This window comes from Eumetopias jubatus, unplaced genomic scaffold (assembly GCF_037043125.1).
Source record: "Eumetopias jubatus isolate StellerSeaLion01/CBP00866 unplaced genomic scaffold, mEumJub1_p1.0 scaffold_23, whole genome shotgun sequence".
Lineage (NCBI taxonomy): Eukaryota > Metazoa > Chordata > Mammalia > Carnivora > Otariidae > Eumetopias > Eumetopias jubatus.
The window spans coordinates 1,437,162-1,463,219 of NW_028274829.1; the positions used below are offsets into that span (position 1 = coordinate 1,437,162).

The 26,058-nt window shown below is 40.5% G+C and overlaps 1 protein-coding gene across 5 annotated transcripts in view; it reads left to right on the top strand.

The window, feature by feature from the left end:
• Positions 1-26,058, top strand: part of LOC148162072 (protein WWC3-like) — a 233,709-nt gene that overhangs the window by 161,281 nt on the left and 46,370 nt on the right. For all 5 annotated transcript variants that reach the window (XR_015767215.1, XM_088020350.1, XM_088020351.1 and 2 more), the window contains 10 exons: positions 311-460; positions 3,452-3,525; positions 5,132-5,374; positions 14,125-14,214; positions 16,847-17,412; positions 21,512-21,632; positions 22,411-22,485; positions 23,314-23,400; positions 24,477-24,669; positions 25,790-25,957. Coding sequence is in view for 4 of the 5 variants with exons in the window: in XM_088020350.1 (XP_087876476.1) it covers positions 311-460; positions 3,452-3,525; positions 5,132-5,374; positions 14,125-14,214; positions 16,847-17,412; positions 21,512-21,632; positions 22,411-22,485; positions 23,314-23,400; positions 24,477-24,669; positions 25,790-25,957 (1,767 nt within the window). In the remaining variant the exon portion in view is untranslated. The remainder of the gene's footprint in view (positions 1-310; positions 461-3,451; positions 3,526-5,131; positions 5,375-14,124; positions 14,215-16,846; positions 17,413-21,511; positions 21,633-22,410; positions 22,486-23,313; positions 23,401-24,476; positions 24,670-25,789; positions 25,958-26,058) is intronic.

Genomic DNA, 26,058 nt, shown 5'->3' on the forward strand with positions numbered 1-26,058 from the left:
GGGAGGATGTTAGTGTCAGCAGTTTTTTAATATTGTCATTCACATTTTTCTCTAAGAAATATAAAGGTTTTAAAAACTGGTAAAAATGCTACCACAATTATTTGCCATTTTACTCAAATTTACCACCATTATTCAATCACTGAATAAATTACTAGGAATTTTATTAAAGATGGAGGTAGCGGAAAATATTTTTTTAAATATAATGAGAATGGGGAGTGGGGTGGGCCACCTCTCCAGCGATAAAGTTGGAGACCTAGAACAGAAATGAAATGACAAATATATTCAAATAGTTTGTTTCACTATATTACAGAGCCTGGGTATGCTTACCGATGGTTTCAAGAATTACTGCTTTATTACTGACCCTCTACAAGATTTTCCTCATAATGCTGGTCCACTTTTAGAATCTTGTTTGCCTCAACAGTTCTGTGATGCTGGATCTCAGACTGACATCGTTGGAGAGGTATGCTTGGTAAGGGACAAGAAATGAGTGTGCTGAGAGAGAAAAGGGCTTATTTTGTGTTTGCCATAAGTTATTTTGTTTCATTTTTCATTTCAGAAATATTTTGTTTCTTATGCAGTTAAGTTCAAAAACAAAATACTGTATCTGCTATCCACTCTTGAAAGTTCAGCAATACGGATGCAATTGAATTGTTAAAACCACCTTTATCCTTGTGATCTGGATTTTTTAAAAAATAGCAGAATACTTTTCAGAGTTGAGTTTAAATGTCTTTTCAATGGACTTGACTTTTTTTTTTTTAAGTTTTATTTATTTATTTGACAGAGAGAGACACAGCGAGAGAGGGAACACAAGCAGGGAGAGTAGGAGAAGGAGAAGCAGGGTTCCCACTGAGCAGGGAGCCCGATGCGGGGCTCGATCCCAGGACCCTGGGACCATGACCTGAGCTGAAGGCAGACGCTTAACGACTGAGCCACCCACGCACCCCTGGACTTGACTTGTCAGTGGACAGATTGAGAAGCTTTTTCTGTAAAGGACCAGTCGGTAGATATTTTAGGCTTTGCAGAGATGCAGTGTCTGTCAGCTATTCAAATCTAAAGCTGATAGAGATACTCATAAACTGTTGTGGCTGTTTTCTTATAAAACTTTAAAAAATAGGTGGCAGATTCCATTTTGCAACTTGGCCATAATTGAATGATCATTGACCATTGACTTAGAACAATGCTTTGTCATGGCTTTGTAGCTGTGGTTTGTACTTTCATAGCATTTATTATTATTCTAAAAGAATGTCAGGATAATAGACCTGAATTAAAATTAATTTTGTTTCAGACCTGGAAAGATTTCCAAAATTTCCAAAATCCCTTTTCATAATTTGTGAATCCTTGAATTAACCAACAATTCATCATTACCATTTAAAGCAGGATTGTAAATATTTAAAAACACTACTTTTGTAGTGTCACCAAATGAAGTTTGCTGTTTATTACCAAGTGGAAAGCCAGTGGCACTGCCTTTTATTTTCCTCATGAAGTATCAGTAAATTAAAGAAAAGATATTGAAATAAAAAAAAATATGTAAGGAAGAGTCAGGGTTTTAAATAATAAAGTAATATTTTGAAATTTTACCAAATATTACCTCTTTAGGAAATATAATGTGGTAAATAATGACTATGTCTTGCATTTGGTGGAACAACCTTAATTTCATTTTTCTCAATATTGTTCTTAAAGATACACTTTTTTTTTCTACCATATATAGCCATACAGTGAATATGATCATTTTCAGGGCGCCTGGGTGGCTCAGTCAGTTAAGCATCTGACTCTTGGTTTCCATTCAGGTCATAATCTTAGGGTGGAGGTATTGAGCCCTTTGTTGGTCTCCATGATGGTGTCCTTGCTGGGTGTGGAGCCTGGTTAAGATTTTTTTCTCTTACTCTCCTCCTACCCCTTTCGCTCTCTCTTTCTCTCAAAAAGATAAATAAAAATTAAAAAAAAAAATAAAGAATATGGTTATTCTTTGTAGCCTATAGAGAAGATTTTGTAACTCAGAAATGTCCAGCATTTTTTCAAAAGTTTTTGAGTGTATGATTGAATTCTGTTAATATATTGCTTCTTGTCACAAGATTAGAACTAGAAAGTAGATATCCCTAACTAGTTTGTGGAGAAATGCATAACCTCAAAACCTTTGTAATGATGAAGGTAGAAATTTCCTAAAAATATCTGTGGTGGAACTTGTTATGCAATTGTAATAACTGCAGAAGTAAATTATCTCAATATACTGCAAAGGCTCATGAATAAGATTAATTTTAAGTAGTTGTTCCCATCTCTAGTAAGTAGTGTAATGAGGACACTGAGATGCCAAATTATTTAAGGTCTTGCAGCTGTGAGAGGCATGTATTTAAATCAACATTTCAGCCCTTTAAGGCCCTGAACATTCTACAACATCACAATCCTGTACAAAAACATAAACAAACCATGCTTACTTAGGTTAGCTCTTGGTGTATAACAAATTTAGTATAAAACACAGCATATGAAAACAGCTAGCATTTATTATTTACAGTTTGTTTGGCCCAGGAGTCTGGAAGGATCTTTTGCTTTTTGAGTTCCAAAACTGCAGTCGTGGTGCCAGGTTAGGTAGGGGTTCAGTATTATGTGAGGACTCAACTGAGGGAAAGCTGTGCTTTCAAGTTCACAAGAATTTTAGCAGGATTTAGTTCATTGGACTAAAGGACCTCTGTTCCTGGTCATATTGGTGTCTTCAGTATGGCAGTTTGTTTCATCAAAATATCCAAGCTGAAAAGTAAATACAGAAAGTTAGCTAACTTGATTGAAGTCACAATCCATGTAATCACAGAAATGTAATCACAGAAATGATTTACCATCACCTTTACTCCATTCTGTGGGACAGAATCTTGTCAATAGGTCCAACATATTTTCAAGGGGATGGAATTACACATGGTCTCAATAACCAAAAGTAGAGATCATTGGGGCCATCTTAGCAGCCCATCTACCGTACTATTTTGAGTCAGTTTTGTAGTAGGTGGTATGTATATAAGACACACTTTTCAAAAACAGGGATTGTAAGAAGAGATATTATAAGAAGTGCCAGGGGCTCCTGAGTGACTCACTCAATAGAGCATCTAATTCTTGGTTTCAGCTCAGGTCCTGATCTCAGGGTCATGAGATCAAGCCCCACATCAGACTCTGTGCTCAGCACAGAGAGATTTTCCCCATCTCCCTCTACTCCTCCCTCTCCCCCGCAGATGCACACATGTTCTCTCTCTCTCAAAATGAATAAATAAAATCTTAAAAAAGAAAGCCAGCATAACATTTTGAATTTGGAGGTTTTGGTGCTTTTTCTTCCATAGCCAATTCCAAAAATTGACACTGAAACAGAAATAAAAATAGCATTTTTAGTTTTTGCTAAAAATTTAACTGAATTTATTATTTTGAAAAAAAAATTTTTTTAATCTGTTTTCATTCTTCCTTCTATTCCTGCAAGTTTGCCAGTGATGACAAAACAAATCTTATAAACCAAATCAGACTTAATTGGCAATATGAGGAAGCCAGAAAGAGGTAAGAATCTTAACTTTACTTTGCCTTCTGCTTACTCACTTTTTCCTATGGAGAGAAATTTAACATAGCTTGGTATGGTTCTACTTGAAATTTTATCAGAATGAACTGTATGATGTAATACAAAATAATGGATTGTCATTTATGTTTAGCTACTTAATATGTACGACAAAACGTCAGATGCATTTAAAATGTGAAATTCAAAATATTGGTAATAATTGTGAAGATTTCATTCAATAAGAATAGAGACTTTTCACCTTTCCTTGTGTTCTTTTAATTCTTTCTAACAAAATGAAACAAGATCTTCTGCTATCCCTTTTGACCTAGTATTTAAAATGTCTTCTAAACAAAAATATTTGTGTGGCTTTTTCCATTAAACTATTGAGCCATATATATAAAAGAAAAACTAGTTTAATTTAAATTGGTCTGAGGGACTGAACAAAACTTTGGGAGGAATTCTTGGAGAAAGGGAGAAGGTAGGCATGGAAAGAGAGAATCTGAACCAGCCAGAGGGATAAGGAGAAATTTGCTTAGGTCCCCTTATGCTTAATATTGTCACACCACTTTCGCTTTCCTCTTCCTTTTTTAGAGAATTTGCCTATTTTATATTTTTGAAAAATTTATTATTTTTTATCTATTTTTTTCATTTTTTTAATTTAAATTCAATTATTTGACATATAATATATTATTGGTTTCAGAGGTAGAGGTCTGTGATTCATCAGTTGCATATGATACCCAGTCCTCATTACATCATGTGCCCTCCTTAATGTCCATCACCCAGTTACCCTTTCCCCTCACCCGGCTCCCCTCAGCAACCTTCAGCTTGTTTCGTATGATTAAGAGTCTATTATGGTTTGTCTCCCTCTCTGGTTTCATCTTTTATTTTTTTCCTCTCTTCCCCTATGAGCCTCTGTCTTGTTTCTTAACTTCCAGATATGAGTGAGATCATATGATACTTGTCTTTCTCTGACTGACTTACATCACTTAGCAAAATACCCTCTAGTTCCATCCATGTCGTTGCAAATGTCAAGATTTCATTCCTTTTCACGGCTGCATAATATTCCATTGTATATATACCACATCTTCTTTATCCATTCATCTGTCGATGAACATCTTGGCTCTTTCCACAGTTTAGCTATTGTGGACATTGCTGCTATAAACATTGGGGTGCAGATGCCCCTTTGGATCCCTACATTTGTATCTTTGGAGTACATACCCAGTAGTGCAATTGCTGGATCGTATGGTAGCTCTGTTTTCAACTTTTTTTGTATGTGTTTTTTATCAAATAGAAGTTTTCCTCTATTCCCTGTTTAATGACAGCTTTTATGAGTATTAAGGGGCATTGAATTTTGTCAGATGCTTTTTTGTATTTATGGATATAGTCTAGTCACATGGTATTTATTTTCAGTCTAGTGATATGATGGATTCCATTAATTGATTTTCTAATACCAAACCTGCCTGCATACCCGGAACAAATCTAGTTGGTTGTTACGTAATTCTTTCTATACTATGTTGAATTCAGTTTCCTAATTCTTAATGGAGGATTTTTGCTGTGTATTCTGACAGTGATTTTTTTAAGTTTGTGAATTTTCATGTCTATCTCTTGCAGAGTGTCGACGATCCAGCAGCAGCTGGCCCAGCTTGATAAGGAGTCATGGCCGGGCCTGGGTGAGGCCGACAGGGACCGGCTGCAGCTCCTCAAGGAAAAGGAAGCCCTGCTTCAAGAGCTGCAGCTCATCATTCAGCAGAGAAGGCCGGTGGAAGATGTGGCCCAGCTGGAGGAAGAGAGGAGGCGCCTGGAGGAGGAGATCCAGCGAGCGCAGGCCACATCGGTGCAGGGTGCCACGGAAAGGTGGGCTGGCTTCCGCAGGTTCAGGAGTGGGCAGGGCTCAGCTTTGGGGGAAGAATCACCCAGAAAAGCTAACTCAGAGAACTTGCACAAGATTTGAGATTGGTCCTGGATATTAATTTTACTCAGGGTATCTATCGTCTGGCATGTTTCCTTGCCATGTAGAGAGAAGGCAGAACGTGAAGGGAACATGTATCGTGAAGGGAACATGTATCTTCCCTTCTGTAGGAGGTGCCAGCTCTGCCCAGGGCATCTGAGTTTCCTACTTTGTGTTCAGAAGCAGGAGGGGATGGATTGAGGGAAGATGGGAATCCCTACCCCTTCCTAGTATCGAGGGCTCCTGCAATGATGTTCTTGGCCTGGTTGAGGCAGGCCTGTTTCTCTGTGCACCTCCATTCATTTGATGCGTGCTTGAAGATTGGAAGTATGGGGCCCTAAAGAAGGAGGTATTCCCTGGGGACAGACGGAGGGGTATAAGAGAGACGTCTCTACAGGGTAGACAGAAGAAAGGTAGGCGTCTTGGGCTGAGATGTGCCAGTTGCTTGGCTAGCCTTAGTCTTTGCATATCTCTACTTCAGTGTCCTCGTTGTCAGGTGAAAAGTTGGAGTCAGGCATATAAATCCTTGTCCTGCACTCTGCCACTGGTGGATGACACTGACATTCTGTTGCTGGGAACTAGTGATGCTGAAAAGATTTCACATCTCCCAGCAATGTGAAAATGTGCACCAAGTGAAGAACTAATATCCTAGGTGGTCTTTCAAGATCTGTTTTGTTAAGACTTAATGACCCCACCCCACCTTTTTTTGTATGATACTCATGTCAGGTTGTAGCAGGCATTTATATGAGATGCTAATATTCAAGAGAGAACTCCAGGGCTCTATTGTGAGAGTTTATTCTACAAAATATTCCCCAAAGCCAACTATTATAATAGGCTGATTATGAAAATCCCAAGTGTGATCAAAAAGAAATTTCTTAAACTTTGAAATACTTTTTGCTTTCAGTCACAATTTAAAAACATTTTTTGAATTGTATTATTTAAGGTATATAAAAACAGTACATTAGACTTTGTGTTCCTAAAGTGTTATGTTTTAAAATATTCCTTTTCACACCAGTGCTTCTTAATATTTTTCAAAGTGTCCCCCTTTCAAACAGGGACATGAATCTCTCTACTTCTAGGGTTCAGACCTGGCTGGCCACTTTTCTGGCAGTAAGTTGTATGTCTTTTGCTTTCTTCTGAAAAAAATGTGTAAAGAAGTGCGGTAAATATTTAAGATTTCTATTTTTAATAGAACAGTGGACTGGATATTATAGTCTGTCTGTATGTACTTGTAAATGAAATTCACAAAATGTGAATGGCTTACATTTCAGACAGTTTTTATCTCTTTTAATACTTGGACTAACAATGTAATACTTCCCACCTGTATTCTGTAATGAATTTACATTTCTAGCCTCTACAATTTTTTGATTAACTAGCATACATTTAGATGTCATTCTCTTTCTGCAATGCATCTGCTCACGAGAGTGATAAGTGTGACATATGCATACACTGGGTAATGTCTTCTAAAATTCTTTTTCACTAGTGGTAAAATAATCTGAAAATCTAAACATGATAAAAGACAATCTAAAATTGTGCTGCATATACAAATGTGTATACATACGTGTATACGTATATACGTACACACATAGGAACATGTATGTGTATATGTAAATGGAGAGAGATGGAATAAATGGATAAATTTCATAATAGGGATTGAAAATCCTACCCTGGACTCAAGGGTAGAGCGCAGTCAATTAGAACTCAATTTAGAATCTGTTAACTTTTTTTTTTTTTTAAAGATTTATTTATTCATTCATTTGAAAGAGAGAGAATGAGAGAGAGAGAGAGAGGCCACATGAGAGGGGGGGAGGGTCAGAGGGAGAAGCAGACTCCCCGCTCAGCAGGGAGTCCGATGCGGGACTCGATCCAGGGACTCCAGGATCATGACCTGAGCTGAAGGCAGTCGCTTAACCAACTGAGCCACCCAGGCGCCCTAGAATCTGTTAACTTTTGACTTCAGACAATGGAATAGGCTGGGTAGGTATATATACAAAAGTGTTAAAAAAAGTAGTTATGCTAGGATTAAGTAAATTTCCTATAACAAATAATCTTTTGATGCTGATTTTTGTTTACTGTATGGCTATATTTTTGTGAATCAATACTGTCTCACTGGTTATGAAACTGTAATGCAAAGAGTTGTTTCAAACTTCAGTTCAGGATGCCTGGGTGGCTCAGTTTGTTAAGTGTCTGAGTCTTGGTTTCAGCTGAGGTCAGGGTCCTGGGCTCAAGTCCTGTGTGGGGCTCCACACTCAGCAGGAAATCTGATCGTCCCTGTCCGTCTTGCTCTGTTCCCTCACCACCTCCTCTCCCTCAAATAAATAAATAAAATCTTAAAAAAATATATTAGTTCAGAAGTCCAGTGAAAGGAATAGTTTGGACTCCCTCTCACTTGAAAAGCCTTAGGTAGGAATATAAATACAGCATAAAATCTGGAAAATGTCTCGTTATTAGGAAGCCCACATGTAAACAACAGAATTTTACCAGAGGAGGTAATTCAGTGACTGGTAATATGCGTGGCTTTGAGTTCAAGCGTCCTTGACCAGATTTAACATGCATAGCAAGTTAGTTTTACTGTTTTGAGTATCATTTGCCTTATCTGTAAAATGGGCATTAAGGTCAATGGAAGAGTAATAAAGTATAGAATGATACACATTACTGTAAACTCTCAATAGTAATGTGCTTCTCAAAAATTTTTATAAATTTTTTAGTTGAGGTATATTGACATATGACATTATATTAGTTTCAGATGTACAACATAATGATTCCATATTTGTATATATTGGAAAATCATCACCAGCAATAAGTCTAGTTAACTTGCTACCACACATGGTTACAAAAGCATTTCTTCTTCTGATGAGAAATTTTAAGATGTACTCTGTTAGCAAGTTTCAAATATCATATCTGCAAACAGTGAGAGTTTGAGTTCTTTGCCGATTTGGATGCCTTTGATTTCTTTTTGTTGTCTGATTGCTGTGGCTAGGACTTCTAATACTATGTTGAATAGCAGTGGTGAGAGTGGACATCCCTGTCGTGTTCCTGACCTTAGGGGGAAAGCTCTCAGTTTTTCCCCATTGAGAATGATATTCACTGTGGGTTTTTCACAGATGCTTTTATGATATTGAGTTGTATGTACCTCTATCCCTATACTCTGAAGAGTTTTGATCAAGAAAGGATGCTGTACTTTGTCAAATGCTTTTTCTGCATCTATTGAGAGGATCATATGATTCTTGTTCTTTCTTTTGTTAATGTATTGTATCACGTTGATTGATTTGCAGATGTTGAACCAACCTTACAGCCCAAGGGTAAATCCCACTTGATCGTGGTGGATAATCCTTTTAATGTACTGTTGGATCCTATTGGCTAGTGTTTTGCTGAGAAATTTTGTATCCATGTTCATTAAGGATATTAGTCTGTAATTCTCCTTTTTAATGGAATTTTTGTTTCGTTTTGGGATTAGGGTACTGATGGCCTCATAAAACACGTTTGGGAGTTTTCCTTCCATTTCTAATTTTTGGAAGAATTTCAGAAGAATAGGTATTAATTCTTCTTTAAATGTTTGGTAGAATTCCCTGGAAAACCATCTGGCCCTGGGCTCTTGTTTGTTGGGAGACTTTTGATGACTGCTTCAGTTTCCTTAGTGGTTATATGTCTGTTCAGGTTTTCTGTTTCTTCCTGGTTCAGTTTTGGTAGTTGATACATCTCTAGGAATGCAGCCATTCCTTCCAGGTTATCTAATTTGCTGGCTCATCGTTGCTCCTAATATGTTCTTACAATTTTTGGATTTCTTTGGTGTTGGTTGTGATCTCTCCTCTTTCATTCATGATTTTGTGGATTTGGGTCATTTCTCTTTTCTTTTTGATCAGTCTGGCCAGGGGTTTATCAATCTTGTTAATTCTTTCAAAGAACCAGCTCCTAGTTTCGTTGATCTGTTCTACTGTTCTTTTGGTTTCTAGTTCATTGATTTCTGCTCTAATCTGTATTATTTCTCTTCTCCTGCTGGGTTTAGGCTTTATTAGCTGTTCTTTCTCCAGTTCCTTTAGGTGTAGGGTTAGGTTGTGTATTTGAGACCTTTCTTGTTTCTTGAGAAAGGCTTGTATTGCTATATACTTTCCTCTCAGGACTGCCTTTGCCGTATCCCAAAGATTTTGAACAGTTGTGTTTTCATTTTCATTGGTTTCCATGAATTTTTTTAATTCTTCAATTTCCTGGTCGACCCATTCATTCTTTAGTAGGATGCTCTTTAGCCTGCATGTATTTGAGTTCTTTCCGACTTTCCTCTTGTGATTGAGTTCTAGTTTCAAAGCATTTGTGGTCTGAAAATATGCAGGGAATGATCCCAATCTTTTGGTACCGGTGAGACCTGATTTGTGACCTAGGATGTGATCAATTCTGGAGAATGTTCCATGGGCACTAGAGAAGAATGTGTATTCCTTTGTTTTGGGATGGAAGTTCTGAATATATCTATGAAGTCCATTTGGTGCAATGTGTCATTTAAAGTCTTTATTTCCTTGTTGATCTTTTGCTTAAATGATCTGTCCATTTCAGTGAGGGGGGTGTTTAAGTCCCCCACTATTACTGTATTGTTGTCAATGTGTTTCTTTGCTTTTGTTATTAATTCACTTATGTAATTGGCTGCTCCCATGTTAGGGGCATAGATATTTACAGTTGCTGGATCTTCTTGTTGGATAGACCCTTTAAGTATGATGTAGTGTCCTTCCTCATCTCTTCTTACAGTTTTTGGTTTAAAATCTAATTTGTCTGATATAAGGATTGCCACCCCAGCTTTCTTTTGGTGTCCATTAGCATGGTAAATGGTTTTCCACCCCCTTACTTTCTTTCTTTCTTTTTTTTTTTAAAGATTTAATTTATTTATATGACAGAGAGAGACACAGTGAGAGAGGGAACACAAGTAGGGGGAGTGGGAGAGGGAGAAGCAGGCTGGCCGCCGAGCAGGGAGCCTGATGCAGGGTTCGATCCCAGGATCCTGGGACCATGAACTGAGCTGAAGGCAGACACTTAATGACTGAGCCCACCAGACGCCCCTCCACCCCCTTACTTTCAATCTGGGGGTGTCTTTGGGTCTAAAATGAGTCTCTTGCAGAGAGCATATCGATGGGTCTTGTTTTTTTATCCAATCTGATAGCCTGTGTCTTTTGATTTAGCCCATTTACATTCAGGGTAACTATTGAAAGATATGAATTTAGTGCCATTGTATTGCCTGTAAGGTAACTCTTACTGTATATTGTCTCTGTTCCTTTCTGGTCTATGTTGCTTTTAGGCTCTCTCATTGCTTAGAGGACCTCCTTCAATATTTCTTGTAGGGCTGGTTTTGTGTTTGCAAATTCCTTTAGTTTTTGTTTGTCCTGGAAGCTTTTTATCTCTCCTTCTATTTTCAATGACAGCCTAGCTGGATATAGTATTCTTGGCTGCATATTTTTCTATTTAGTGCTCGGAATATATTGTGCCAGTCCTTTCTGGCCTGCCAGGTCTGTGTAGATAGGTGTGCGGCCAATCTAATGTTTCTACCATTGTAGGTTACAGATCTTTAGTTCCAGGCACCTTTCAGGATTTTCTCTCTGTCTTTGAGACTGGTAAGTTTTACTATTAGATGTCGGGGTGTTGACCTATTTTCATTGATTTTGGGGGGGTTCTCTGTGCCTCCTGGATTTTGATGCCTGTTTCCTTCCCCAAATTAGGGAAGTTCTCTGCTGTTATTTGCACCAATATATCTTCTGCCCCTCTCTCTCTTTCTTCTTCTGGGATCCCAATTATTCTAATGTTGTTTCATTTTATGGTATCACTTATCTCTTGAATTCTCTCCTCGTGATCCAGTAGTTGTTAAATCTCTCTTTTTCTCAGCTTCTTTATTCTCCATCATTTGGTCTTCTATATCGCTGATTCTCTCTTCTGCCTCATTTATCCTAGCAGTTAGTGCCGCCGTTTTTTATTGCACTTCATTAATAGACTCTTTGATTTCGACTTGTTAGGTTTTAGTTCTATTATTTCTCCAGAAAGGGTTTCTCTAATGACTTCCATGCTTTTTTCAAGCCCAGCCAGTATCTTTAAAATCATCACTCTGAACTCTAGTTTCGACATCGTACTAATGTCCGTATTGAGTAGGTTCCTGACAGTCGGTACTGCCTCTTGTTCCTGTTTTTGAGGTGTTTTTCTCTGTCTTGTCCATTTGTGCAGAGAATAGATCAATGAGAGAACAAAATGCTAACGGGGTACCAACGGCCCCAGAAAATATACACTAAACAAATCAGAAGAGACCTGAAACTGAGGGAAAAGAAAGGGAAAGAAAGAAAAAAAAAAGAAGAAAAAGAAAAAGATAAAAGCAAACAAAAAAACAAAATATGATCAAATATGATTGGTCTGGTGCATAGATCAGTTCCACACAGTAGATTTTGGGTGTATTTTGTTCTGTTAGAAGAAAGTGCCTCCCAAAATTTTAAAGAAAAACTTATAGATGGACAAAAATAAGGGTAAATATGATGAAGGGCTGGAATATGATTGTAAAGATGAAAATTATAAAAGATTTTATAAAAGGAATTGATAAGTTTGTTGAAAAAAGAAAGAAGAGGATTTTAAAAAAAAGGGAGAGAATGTGATCAGGCAGAAGACTAGAGCAAAGCTGTACACTAGAGATTTAGGGTATATTTTGGTCTGTTAGAAGAAATTATATCCCAAAATTTTAAAGAGAGAACAATTATATATATATATACACACACACACACCAAAAATAAGATTAACTACTATGAAGGGATAGAATATGACCCTAAAAATGAAAAATAAAAAAGATTTTTTATTTTTATTTTTATTTTTTTTTAAAGATTTTATTTATTTGACAGAGAGAGACACAGCGAGAGAGGGAACACAAGCAGGGGGAGTGGGAGAGGGAGAAGCAGGCTTCCTGCGGAGCAGGGAGCCCGATGTGGGACTCGATCCCAGGACCCTGGGATCATGACCTGAGCCGAAGGCAGTCGCTTAACCAACTGAGCCACCCAGGCGCCCCTAAAAAAGATTTTTTAAAGAAGGGATTGATAAGATGTTGGTTGAAAAAGGGAAAAAGAAAAATTCAAAAAAAAAAGAAAATTAGAAAAATTAACTTTGAAAGACTAAAGAATCATGGTAAAAAAGCCATGAACTCCCATAGTACTGGAGTTCTGCCGTTCTCATTGATCAGTAAACTTGGTCTTGGCTGGCTGTTCGTGCTGATCTTCTGGGGGAGGGGCCTGTTGCTGTGGTTCCCAAATGTCTTTGCCTGAGGCGGAATTGCCCCACCCTTGCCCTGTTCCAGCTAAATAATCTGCTCGGATTTGCTCTCTGGAGCTTTTGTTCCCTGCAAGCTTTCCCTACAGCTTTGGAGGATGAGAGTGAAAATGGCGGCCTCCCAGTCTCCACTCCGGAGGAGCCGAGAACTGGGGGCCCCACTCCTCAGTGAGCCCCTAGAGAAACGCAGTCAATCACTCCCATCACCCGGGTCTCTAGCCTCACTCCGTGCTCACCTGGCCTGGGACCGAGTGTTTCTATCTGTGGCACCCGACCCCGTGTGGAGTCTCCAATCCCAGCTGATCCCCGCGGTGCGCTCCTACGCTGCTCCTCCTGTGGGAGGAACGGGAGTCTCAGCAGATCTGTTGCTTGTTGGGTCCCTGCTGGAAGAGCAGTGGCCCGACTGTGCTGCAGATCACAGTTTATGGCAACCCCAAGTTGAGAGCCCGTGCCTCAGCTCCATCTCTGCAGCCAGCTTCCCTACTCTGATACCTGGGAGCTCTGCCGCACTCAAGCACCCCTGTTCTTTCTGTGACCCTGAGGGTCCTGAGACCACACTGTCCCAGGGATGTTTCCACCCCCCGCTTAGCCACTGGAGTGACGTCCCTCAGCGGAGCAGACTTCTAAAAGTTCTGATTTTGTGCTCTGCTGCTTTATTACTTGCCAGAAGCGGACATTGGAGGCCCCCCGCCCCCGCAGTCTATCTTCATGAGCATCTGCTCGGATTCACTTCTCTGCACATCCTACCTTCCAGAAAGTCATCACTTTTCTGTTTACAGAGCTGCTGCTATTCTTTTCTTCAATATCCTGTTGAGTTCGTAGGTGTTCAGAATGGTTTGATTCCTATCTAGCTGAATTCCTTGGACCAGATGAAATTTAGGTCTCCTACTCCTTCCTCATCTTGCCCCGGGCTTGATTGTGGTTATTTAATTCTGTTGATTATTGCATTTATTTTTGCCTGGACAAGAGCCAAAGATGAGAAAATCAGATTTGCTCCAAGGAATTTCAGTAGATTTATACATGTTCACCATTTCACTCACCTTCTAGGCTCCCATGCTGTCTCTGTCCACTTCTGTTCACTTACTCTGTCTTCATCCACTTACCAGTCATCCATCTGCCTATCTATTTATCCCTCTATCCAAGCATTCACCCACCCAACGAACTTATATAGTGGATCAGACTATCAGTGTTCAGGATTATAGGGGAATGGTTTATGACATAAACAGTCTCTGTTATCTCGGAGTTTATGACCTATACATTCTTTTAGAATTGATAGTCATTCAAACCTGAATCACTTTGGGGATTTTACAGTTGAATTTCTTGTTATGGAAAAATATACTCAATACCTTTGAAATCCACTAATGGACTGTTTTCTTACCTATAGGATACTACTTCAGGAAAAAAAAAATTGTCTACTTATGCAGCTGGAAGAGGCTACCCGCTTAACATGTTATCTCCAGTCTCAGTTAAAAAGGTAGATTATTTTAAAAGAGAAAGATATATTTAATTATGCTGTTCTAAAGACAAATCCATGGAATTCATAATTCCCTTTAGTTTACATTTTATTCTACCATAACTTGGAAACTGAAGTAGTGTGAACACAGAATGTCAAAGTGGATACATTATGTTTTTAGGAGAAACTGTTAATATATAATTAAAGGAAAATGAACTGAATTTGGCTTTACAATAACAAATGTGAAGTCAAATTTATCTCAAGATTTTTATTATTTAGGTTACAGCTAAAGAAGTATGACATCTAAATATATGCACAGTTATATTTTTGTTTTTGATATTAAAAGACAAATATTTTAAATATAAGGAAGGTTTGCATGCACCATTATAGTCCACATTTTCATATACTGTATTATGAAGCATATTAAGAGCTTTATATGTATTATTTTTTTTCAGAATATACTCCTGACAATGCCAAGAGGTAGGAACTGTTATTATTACACCAGTGAGAAAATAGGATCTCCAGAGGTTAAATAATGGTTAAATGTCCTTAGGTAGCACATGTTTGAGTCAGGAATTCAACTTAGGCAGTGATATTTTAGATTTCTTCATTTTAAACCTTGCTATAATTGAAAATGTGCTATGTGCTAAACATGTTATTTTTTGTGTCACAGACCATAAAGTCAAAGTAATTTAAGGAAATTAGTAAACGTTGGTGTGTTTTTCACAACAGTAGGGAGAAATGGTTTTGTGTGGAATTAGGCAACACCAAGGAAAGTTTGGCTTCTGTTTTTCCCAATTCAGTAATGTGTTCATTTTTTTCAATTCTATTACAAGTTGCTGAGTAACAAACATTTTTCATCTTTTAATTTTGAAATAGGAGAGTGGCCCCATGATGTAATGGTTAGCACTCTGGACTTTGAAATAGGAAAGAGATGCCAGTCAGCATTTTATTACCAATCAATATATTTTGGTACCAGAGTAGAACATTAATATTTTCCTAAATCACAATATGGTTTGATGGCATAAATTAGCTATTTTTTAAAAAAGAAAACAGTTGATCAAAAACTGCTAAGTATAATGAAATTAAATGGGGCTTTGAATCCTAGTTATGAAGACTAATCACATTATGTTTGAACTTAATTTTTTCTATAATAGGTATGTTCTTAAACATTTTAAAAATAGTGGAAAATTGTCTTAATTATGTGATATAGCAAAATAACCCAGAGTTTAGCAGCGTAAAACAATATTCATTATTTTGTAGTTGCTATGTCAGAGAAGTAAGACTTGAGTTTAGAAAATCCATTTCTCAATGAACTCACAGGGTTGCTATTCTCCATTTGTCATCTTGTAGGACTGTATGGTCTGACCAATGTCCTCAAAAGTTGCAGTAAAAGGAAATAATAGTGCCACAGAATATCTGAGGGAAGCCAGTATTTTGGGAACCTAATCTGTGAAGTGACATTCTATTTGATTTCAAGTAACTCTTAGGTGCAGTTCATATTTAAGGTAGTGACTGCCTAAGGTAAAAGTAATTTACAAACAAGTCTGTGTGTCTTTAATAGGTAAGTAACTTATTTGAAATCACTGTACCCTGACAAGGTGCAGGAGAGTTTGTTGTCTCCAAATACCCAGCAAAATGGCGGTAGGCATTCACTTAATGTTTTCAACCTGAATTTTCTCATTTCAAAGAGAAATTACTCTGTATGCAACTCTTGATATTGGGGTCTTGAGCTCAAGCCCCACTTTGGGGGTAGAGTTTACTAAATCAAAACAAAACAAAACAAAGAATTTGCTTGGGATTGTAGATTCACCAAATTCTTTGTAGTTTTCTTTTACGTCCAAATTGTTAGAATCTTTTACTGAAGTTTAGAGCATGATGTATCCTCTTGTACTCTAACAGTAGTATTAACGAATTATAGCAGATATTTTTATAGGTAATATTAATGCTAAATGATGATTACAGAGTTAACTAGAGGCAAGTAAGAGTAGGATCAGGTTACCATCAGAAACAGTTTTACATTTTGAGGTAAATTATTGCCCCTCCTTCAAGAGAATGGAGAAATGTCAAAGTAAAATGATGGAGGAAAATAAGAATGATAACATTTTTAAGTGTATTTTCTACACTTTGTGTGTTCATCAGAATTCAGAAATTGTCATCTAGAGATCAACAAAGGTGTTCTTAAAGATTATGAAAAGAATTATTTACATTAAGAAAAGTAAGTCCATTCCTGGTCTCTAAGCTTACTTATTGAATGTCCTTAGAATACTGAGGAAAAAAGGAAATATTAATGAGGTACCTTATAAGTTATCATAGGTGGTTAAAGATATCTCCAGTTAATGAATGGGTGAGACAGAATTTTGTTTCTTCTGGAATAGACCAAATGCTGGGCTTTTCATTGGAGAATAGTAGGGCTCAAGCACAGGTGTTCAGGCTACTTTTCTTTCCCCTTTTTTTTTAATTTTTTTCCTGCTTGGCAGATATTTATTTTATTTTATTTATTTTTAGTATAGTTTACACAATATTATATTCATTTCCGGTGACAACATGCTGATTTGGTAATTCTGTGCATTATTCACCGCTCACAGTGATAAATGTATTCACCATCTGTCACTATACAATGTTATTACAATAGAGGTATCTCTCATTTCAGTCTGTCCGCCAGCACCCTGACTGTGTCTTCGGGGAGCAGCCGCGGGTCCCTGGCCTCCAGCCGGGGCTCGCTCGCCTCCAGCCGCGGGTCCTTGAGCTCCATCAGCTTCACCGACATCTACGGCCTCCCGCAGTACGAGAAACCCGACACCGAGTGTGGCCAGCTTCTGCGCTTCGATCTCATTCCCTTCGACTCCCTGGGACGAGATGCCCCCTTCTCAGACCCCGCGGTCCCCTCGGGCTTCCACAAGCAGAGGCGCTCCCTGGACACGCCGCAGTCCTTGGCATCGCTGTCCTCTCGCTCCTCCCTGTCCTCTCTGTCTCCCCCGAGCTCGCCCTTGGACACGCCCTTCCTCCCGGCCTCGCGCGACTCCCCCTTGGCCCAACTGGGGGACAGTTTCGAGGTGCCCGGCCTGGGCGCCCTCGACAGACTGCGGGCTCAGGCCTGTGCTTTGGGGGACGAAGACTTGCAGGGCACGGCATCCCTTCAGCCGCACGGGTTCCCCGGGGATGGGGAAGGACCTCGCGAGCGAGGACCCCAAGTGACCGCCGCTCCCACGGCTGCAAGTAGGTACCGAGGAGTGCTGTGGGTTTTCTCCATCCCGGGAGAAGAAGGGTTTCGGGGTTCGGGGAAGAAATCGCGTGCAGTTGTATGCTTTAAATTTGACTATTGACATAATTAGGAAGGCCCAAACCCAATTTAGTTTGCACAGTATTGTGGATGTTTCTGCATCTGCAAGTGTGCTTAGTGCCTGCTGTGGAAACAAAACACTCAAAATAGTCCTCCAGGGTGTGTGTACTTGTTAAAAAAAAAGTAAGTATCACAAAAATTTCCATTTAGACTGATAAAGACCGGCACAGTGTTTGCTTGTAGCCCACCAGAAATTTCTATTTCCTTCGTTGCTTTGATTTCATCTCTTTATCCCTTCTCCTTGGAATTTTCAAAGACTTAATTCTATCAAATGGAAAATCCCACAAGAGTGTGATTTCAAAATGATGTGACAGTAAACATTAGTAATTTCTTTCAAGTCGCTTTGGTGATTAACTGCCAACTCTGTATCTTTGACCACATCCTTGCTTCATTGCTCTTCAGCAAGGCTGATCTTTATGATCCCTTAAATTCACCACCATTCTATTCACGACTTACATAAACCATAGAAGTATCTGTTAGTATTTATGTATTTAGTCAGATGCCAGTTAATATTCTCAGGTGGTCCCTTGGTTACTTGGCATTTCCATTATTTTGTTATCTCTCCATGTTCCCAGATTTTGCTCATACAATAACTCCAATATCCACAGTTACAGTGTTTCTGTAATTGATATGTGCATAAAAATTTCATTCACTTTTTTTTTTAGGCAAACATTCACTTTTCCATTCTCATTCATTGCCTAAGCTTATTTTTTTCTAATTATTTTTTGTCCCCCATGCCAGCTCTCCTCCAAAGGTTGACATACAGGAGTTTCAATCTGATTGTACAGAAAATCAGCAAAAGACTTAGAGCCTCTTTGGGCCAGGGGAAAGAGAGGTTAGGAAGTGGAGAGGTGTCTTAATTTCTAATCCTTATTTCTTTATTTTTCCTTCCCACTTGTTGGCCAGTTTTGTAATGGTTCAAACTTGGTAAAAGGGACTTGCCTGTGCTAAGATATTGCACCCTGTTAATGGAAACTTGGGTCCTTATAAACTCACAATAATTAATTCTGTAAATGAATGGTGGACGGTGCTCACAGAGGGGTGGGTTCCGTAACCAGCTTCAGGTACACACACAAGGCAACCTCCCACTTCTCTGGATGCCTGTGGAAAACTGTACCCTAGAGTCACTATAGCTTCATAAATTTTCCAAGGATCTTCCTACCTCTTTGTGTTACGCTACCCCTCATTTATGATGCCCAAAGTCATGTAGTTTTCTCCAACTTTCCAGTCTGTCTAGGAACAGTGCAGTCTAAGTTTGAACTCAAGCAAGATACAACTTTAATAACGTAAAACTTTAAGCTCTATGAATAATTTCTATCATTATGTTTTAAATCAATCTGAGGGAGCTGAAGGTTGGATAGGGGAGTGGAGAAAGACTATAAGCTCTAACATATTTTTCATTTTTAGTAAGGTTTTTATCTTCCTGTGATTTTAAAAGCCAAATATGTAATGATTTTGAAATCCTTTTCTAGTTTTATTTGCCATTGGAATTTGCTAATCTAAATCCATAAAAACTTGGAACTTTGTTCCTATTAACATTTTTATTACATTCATACTGTATTTAAGTTCTGCAGTTTCTCACTTTGTGCTTTGTGTGTGTGTATGTGTATCTCTTTCCTTATGCGGCTGGACAGAAGCGTTCACTGTAAGTGACCTTGGAATTCTCCTTCACCTTGTTGGTCAGGCTGTAGGCATATCTCTGTGCAATGAATTAGTGTATTTAGGATGGGAGGGGTGTGGCCAAGAAAGGCATATCTTATAATTGTACTTCAATGTAGTTAAGTACTTACCATTATTATTATTATTTCACATTAATGTTTATGGCTACTAAAGTTGGTTAAGATTTTTATAAAACCTTGATGTATTTATTCCTGTATTGTTTTTCCAGACTTGACTGGTTTTTAGTATTTTAATATGCCAACTGGCAGATTTGCCAATAATGTGATTCTCATTGTATTTTTTCTTCCTTTACATCAAACAGTGTTGCTATTCTTGATGTCTCAGTTTCTTTCTGTCTTTGATGATAGAAAGGTCGGAGACTTTGCAAAATGAATGTGACATTTCTTACTTAATTGACATTGCTTCCCATGATCAATCTTGTTGCTTGAAGGCTGAAAAGGTTTGCTGGGATCTGCCCTGTGCTTTTCTCTCCTGATGATACTGTGCATTTTGTCAGTTACATGGTATTACTTTGTTTCATTGTGCTGTTTCCTTAAAGTAACATAAGGCCATATCCTAAAGTAACATAGGAACCATGCTGTGAGTATCAGGGCTGGGAATGAAGGGTTGTGAGCAGTTTTGTTTGCTGGGGATCCATGCAGCAAACTGAGGAGTTCTGTTTGTAATTCAAAGCCTGGGGTTTGGGGTCCCTTTCTGTGGCAGGGGTGATGAGCAGAGCTTCAGGAGTCTGATCTACACATTGGTAGTTGGTGTCTCTGGCCACCCCAGAATGGGGCTAACTTCTGTCCCTGATTGGAAAGGAGTTGATGCTATCCAAGTGCTGGCATTGCAGACCTTTGAAAGGTCAAATTTTGCCTGCATTTGAGATCCTCAGACCAGGCCATACAGCCCCAAAGTGTTGTGTGCTGTTTAACGTGTTTGGATTTAATTGGTGTGAATAATAATTTGATTCAAAAGAGGAGTGGTCGTTGGGAGACTCAGCTATTTCCCTTGCGTAAGAGTTGCAGAGATGTCCACATTTGCAATCTATAGAGCTAATATAATCAAAAACACAAAGATAGCTGAGAGACAAGCATTTTAGGCAAGAGCAACATACTATCAGTGATGCTCATTTTTGAGCTTACTTAATATTTCAATTCTATTTTCTAGTTAAACATGCCTCTCTATAAAATGTATGTACATCTTCACATTTATCATAGGAAGATTGTTTTCCTTTATTTGTTATTTTTATTATTTTGGTTAAAAAGAACCAAAACATGGGTAAAGGAGTTGTAACAGCTGAATTACTGAAAGAAAAAGTTTCAGTATTTATCTTTGCCCCTTCATATAGTAGATATGAAACTTAAAAAATAACTGTCTTGTCAGTAACATTCTAACCATGAAAAAGCAATTTTGGCTCCAGAGCTACTGGGGAAAAATACTGCTGTTAGAGGCCAAAGTATGTGAGTCCCATAGATAGTTCCTTTGTGATGCATCATGTGTAATTGCTATTGTAATTTAGGGTAACATTTCTTTCCTTTTTTTAAAAAAAAAAAGATTATTTATTTATTTATTTATTATTTGACAGAGAGAGACACAGCAAGAGAGGGAACACAAGCAGGGGGAGTGGGAGAGGGAGAAGCAGGCTTACTGCAGAGCAGGTAGGCCATGTAGGGCTCAATCCCAGGACCTTGGGGATTATGACCTGAGCCAAAGGCAGATGCTTAATGACTGAGCCTCCCAGACACCCCTGGGGTAACATGTCTTTCTGGGTCTTTCAGAGAGGACTTCTAAGAGTGGGAAGGGACTTACCACCATCATCTTATGTTCTTTGTGCTCATTAAGGAGGTGAAAAGAGCTTTATGATTCCAAATGTTTTTCCAATCAGCTTAAAGCTTTTAAAGAAAGAGCCAGAAGTCTACTTCAGTTTTTCAATAGCTAAAAAAATTGAGTGCAGCAGGGCGCTTGGGTAGCTCAGACAGTTAGCCTCTGACTATTGATTTTAGCTCAGGTCATGATCTTGGGGTTATGAGGTTGAGCACTACATCAGGCTCTGCACTCCCATAGAGCCTGCTTAAGATTTTTTTTCTCCCTTTCCTCCTACCCTTCCCTGATTGCACTCTTTTGTAATAAAAAAATGAGTGCAGAATATTTAAATATATGCATGTATATATGATATGTTTATATAATGGCATGTCTCTGGAACACTTAGTAACTCTGTATGTGCTGTAACTTAGAGTGTTCATTTTTTGGCATCACGGTCCCCGGCCTCCCATGCTGTCACCTCCTGACCCCAGGTGTGTCTCTTGTTTATAGCAGTGACTCTTCGAGAAGACAGTGCCAAGAGGTTGGAGAGGAGAGCGCGCCGAGTGTCTGCATGCCTGTCGGATTATTCACTAGCCAGCGATAGCGGGGTATTTGAGCCTCCAACCAAAAGGTTAGAAGCTGATCTTCTCCCTCCGCAGATTTCGCACTGTGTTGCTGTTAAGCACAAAATGTATGCATACTGGGACTTGTGCATATTGAAACTGTGTGGGGCTCCAAGGCTAGAATCTCTTCCTGGCTTCTCTCAACTTTGGTAGGTTGGGCCTTAGCAACCCACCAAGAAAACTCCTCTGGCTTCTGTGTGGCCTCTGGAGGTTGGCCCTCCTTCCATAGTTCACGGATGACCTCCTCCTGTCTGGCCCTGGTCAGTTGAAGGCCTAAGCCCATGAGAGCTGGAAAAGGAGAGACAGTGGTTAAGAGAGAGCTGCCTTTCTAGAAAGGGCATTCTTTAGAACTGAATGTTCTCCCTCCTTCCCCTCTTTCCTAAGCTAGAGGAATCACTTTGTAACGACAAAACACCTTTTGGGACTCTGGGCTCTATTTCGGTTTCATAAGTTTGATGTCATCGTTTCCTTTCAGGTGTCTGTCAGACATCTCACTTACTGCAGATGGTTTAAGAGTTAGTTTGGAAGTTTGTCCTGAGCAGCACATGGGGTTTTGAAAGGTATCCCGAGTCATTTTCTCAAAAACAACAGCACTTTGTAGGCAGGTACCCACGGAGGTATGTCGTGGGCCTGCTGTGTCCTTTCAGTCACATAAAGAATTTATTTAAGTCGCAACGTAAGAAAGCTCTTCTCGGTAAGAAGCGCCCCAGCACGAGAGAGCTTCTGCCAAACCGGCCATCATCGGCTCCCTGTGGAGTAACCCCGGTGACTCTCTGGTTTGTTCAGGAGTGAAGATACTGACGAGTCTGCACACGGAGACGCTTGTGGGAATGAAGGGCCCCAGATCCACGTTGGATTTTTGTGAGTACAGGTCACTCCTACCCTGTTGCTCCTACAGATGATCTGTAGCTCGGCGCCCGCCCAGTGACCCACACTTGCAGGCCGGGAGGCATGCAGGGACCCCCGCGGTCTGGGTGGCGCTCCCGGCCTGGACGACGCCCCTCGCTGCCCGCTTTGGTGGCTCACGTGAGGGGACAGAGGTGGCAGGAAGGAGGGCTGGGGAAGAGCGGCTCCACTGCCGTCCTCCAACACTGAGGGTCACGGCTGGGAGCTGTCCCGTCATGGAGCTGGGCTCCTGGGGCCATAAGCAGGGGGCACAGGATGCCCTGGGATGTGACCACACATTCTGCCTAGAGTTGCTTCTGTCCACTGTAGCATGGAGTGGGATGCCCTTCCCCTTGCGCCAAGAGTGAGAAACCTGGTGGTCTACAACACAGAGCTTTTCTGGTTCTAATCACAGTGTCCATGAGAGCAGTAACCAGTAGTGTTCAGACTAGCAAGGCAGGATGCTTACGTCCCACAGCTTCGTTTTGCTCACTGTTACCACTCCAATCAAGGGTTTCTCGATGGTGGCACCCAAGTTGCCATCTGGGACTTGGTCATTCTGTGCTGTGGGGGCTGAGCTTTGTGCTGTAGGATGTTGAGCAGCATCCCTGGTACCCACTCCATAGGGGCCAATAACACATAACCTCCCCCCTGCACACAGTGAGGAAAGTCGAAATGTCTCTAGACTTTGCATGTGTCCAGGGTAAAAGAATGCACAGTTGAGGGCCGTTGCTGTAGGTCAGTCACTAGGAGGTTTCTACTGTGGGGGATGTGCAGCTTACGAGCTTCTATTTTATTCCCTAGGCTTGACAGTGCCAGTGAGTGTCTTCTTGTGAATGTGTTCCAGCTAAAGAATTTTGCAGAACTGGTCATGAAGGAAGACTGCAAAATGTAAGCTGGCTTGGTGGCAGTGTTTTGCTTCAGGGGTGGATGAACACCCCTACCGAGACAGCTCCTGGGCCATCTCCACACAGCACTGCTCACTCACCTGTTCTGCTCAGCAGTTTGAGGAAGGAAAAGACTGTTTGGGAACCTGAGTTCCAAAGTTCATTCCTAATAATATACCAGGCAATGTCTGAAATAGAAGGAGTAGTTCATATTTGAGGCAGATGAAGTTCGTGAAGCCAGGCTGGTTATGTGCTGCAATGATCCTAAGTAGCAGCATTTTGGTTTAAAATGTCCATTCTGCCCTGTTATCCTACGAAGTGAATGGAGAGGCTTGTGGCCGGGACCAGGAGCCCTTGTCTGAGCGAAGGAGAAGGAAAATTGTGTTGTTGCCATTGGAGGGCACGACCTCTGTGAGCTCCGTGGCCCAAGAGGGCTGCCCAGTGGGTCCCACTTACCAGGCGGCAGAGCATACCAGTCATGGGCCAGTCAAGCCCAAGGGTGCAGTCCCCTCCCATGAGTCTTTACAAACTTGTCCTCTAAAGAGGGCCCTGGCCAAAGGCCTTGGGAGCAACCGGGTTGTAAGTGGCTGAGGGCTCACCCTGGGATTTTGCTCACCCTGATGGCGTACTTCATGGCATTCACCAGTGTTTGAGCTTCTCATTTGTTCCCTGCTGAGAGTGGACAGGGCAGGAAGCCCAGGCTGGTGTGAATGGTCTTGGAGGCAAGGCAGGCAGAGCTTGAAGAGGGAGCCAAAAGGCCATGGAGAGATCAGTGCAGGTGGCTTCCGAAAAAGCTGGTGAAAGCAGGACCTGTTTGACTCCTTTCAAAGTCATAAGTACTGACTTGTAAGTCTTTCTCTTTGTGAGTGTTTTTCCCTCCTGATCTCCAGGGGCACGTAAACTCTTTGGGCTTACTCTTAGTCGAGAAAAGGACCTTTGACAAAAGACTTTAAAATTCCTGCCCGTGGGTATCCGAACAGCGAAATGTGTATACGTTCATGAAGTTTTTGCATTTAATCACACTGATCTGTCAGTAAGCATTACCTCTCTGTGTTTTTTCCTTCCTTTTTCTGGTTCCAGACACATACGAGTCTATTTCCTACCAGTCAGTTCTGGCACCCTGAACAGTTACTGCTCTAAGGCTCTGGAATTCCAGTCTCCCCTGATATTTAATGAAATTTTCAGAATCCCTGTGCATTCAAGCATGTTGACGTTGAAGTCACTTCAGTTATATGTATGTTCAGTGAGTCAGCAGCTGCAGGAAGAACTGCTGGTATGTCCCATCACTTCTCCCTTTTCCTTTCTTATCTTTTTTCCACTCCTTCCTTCCTTTCTTTCTGTTTAGTCTCTCTTAAACTGTCTCCTACCCCCTCTCTTCTTGTCTTTCTGCCTTTCTTTGTCATTTACTTTTTCTTTTCTCACCAAACTTTTGTCTTCTTTCTTTCTTTTTTTTGTTTATACTCCTTTGTTTTTCTTTCTCCCTGTCTGTATCCTTTTTCTCTGTTTCTGTCCCTTAATTCCTTTCCCTCTCTCCCCTTCTTTTTTACTGTGGTGTGTTGCTCAGAAATTGTCATAACATTAAGTGATCTTGGCACACGGAAGTACAGAAACGGATGGTAAAACCATTTATCTTCCCAAGTGCATTGTACTTTAACTATATTATCTCAACTAATACTTGCAAAACTTCTATATTTATTCCCATTTTCAGTTGAGGAAACTGAGTAGGGTTGGCAGATTTGGAAAATGTAGGATGGGCAGTTGAATTTGAATTTCAAATAAACTATACATTGTTTTTTAGTATGAGGGTGTCCCATGCAATATTTGGGACAGACTCTTACACTTAAAAAAAATGAGTTCTTTATTTGCAGTTCACATTTACTGGCTACTGTGTATTTTATCTGGTACTCCTTGAACTAAGAGCCCGAGCAGCTTGTGTTCAGTGCCCCAACCATGCACTGGCCGGGGCCATGACTTGGAAACCAGGATGGCTTCTTTGTGAGGTTGGAATTTCTCCCCTTGGCCTCACCCCTGGCAGTAGAATTAGATGGTGGCGTTCAGCCAGCCCTGTCTTGCTTCAGAAATCCCTGAGCAACTCCACAGCTCATCAGTGGGCAGACCCTAAGCCTGACCTCCCCCACCCCCAGGTTGTCCACTCTCTGCCCCTGTCTGCCTCCTGGCACCTCCCCATGGGGCCGAAGCAGCGGGCCAGGAGCCTCCCTCAAGAAGATTGTCTGCTACCACTTTCATTTTACTGCAGTCCTTTGAAGAGCAATGACACATTCTGTCCTTCCGGTTATGACTGAAGGGCAACCTTGATGTTTTACAAGATTCCTCTTGGTTGTTAAGGTGAAATCATTCAGTTCTGCCTTTTTTCCCCCTAAACACTTGTGCAGGGCATTGCTCACATCAACCTGGCCGACTACGATGGGTCTAGCGAAATGCAGCTGCGCTGGTACGCGCTACAGGTGTTCAGCACCTGCGGGCCGCCCAGGGCGAGGGAGAGCGAGCGGGCAGGGGGTGCCGCCGGGGACCCCGCACAAGCCGCCGCCGCGGGAAAGACGGTACGTGTGCCCGCCTCTCGCGCCGCTGAGCGCCGCTGGTCTCCCCCCGCCGCCACCCGCTGTCCCGGGGCTTCATCTCTCACGAGCGTCTCTGCACACTT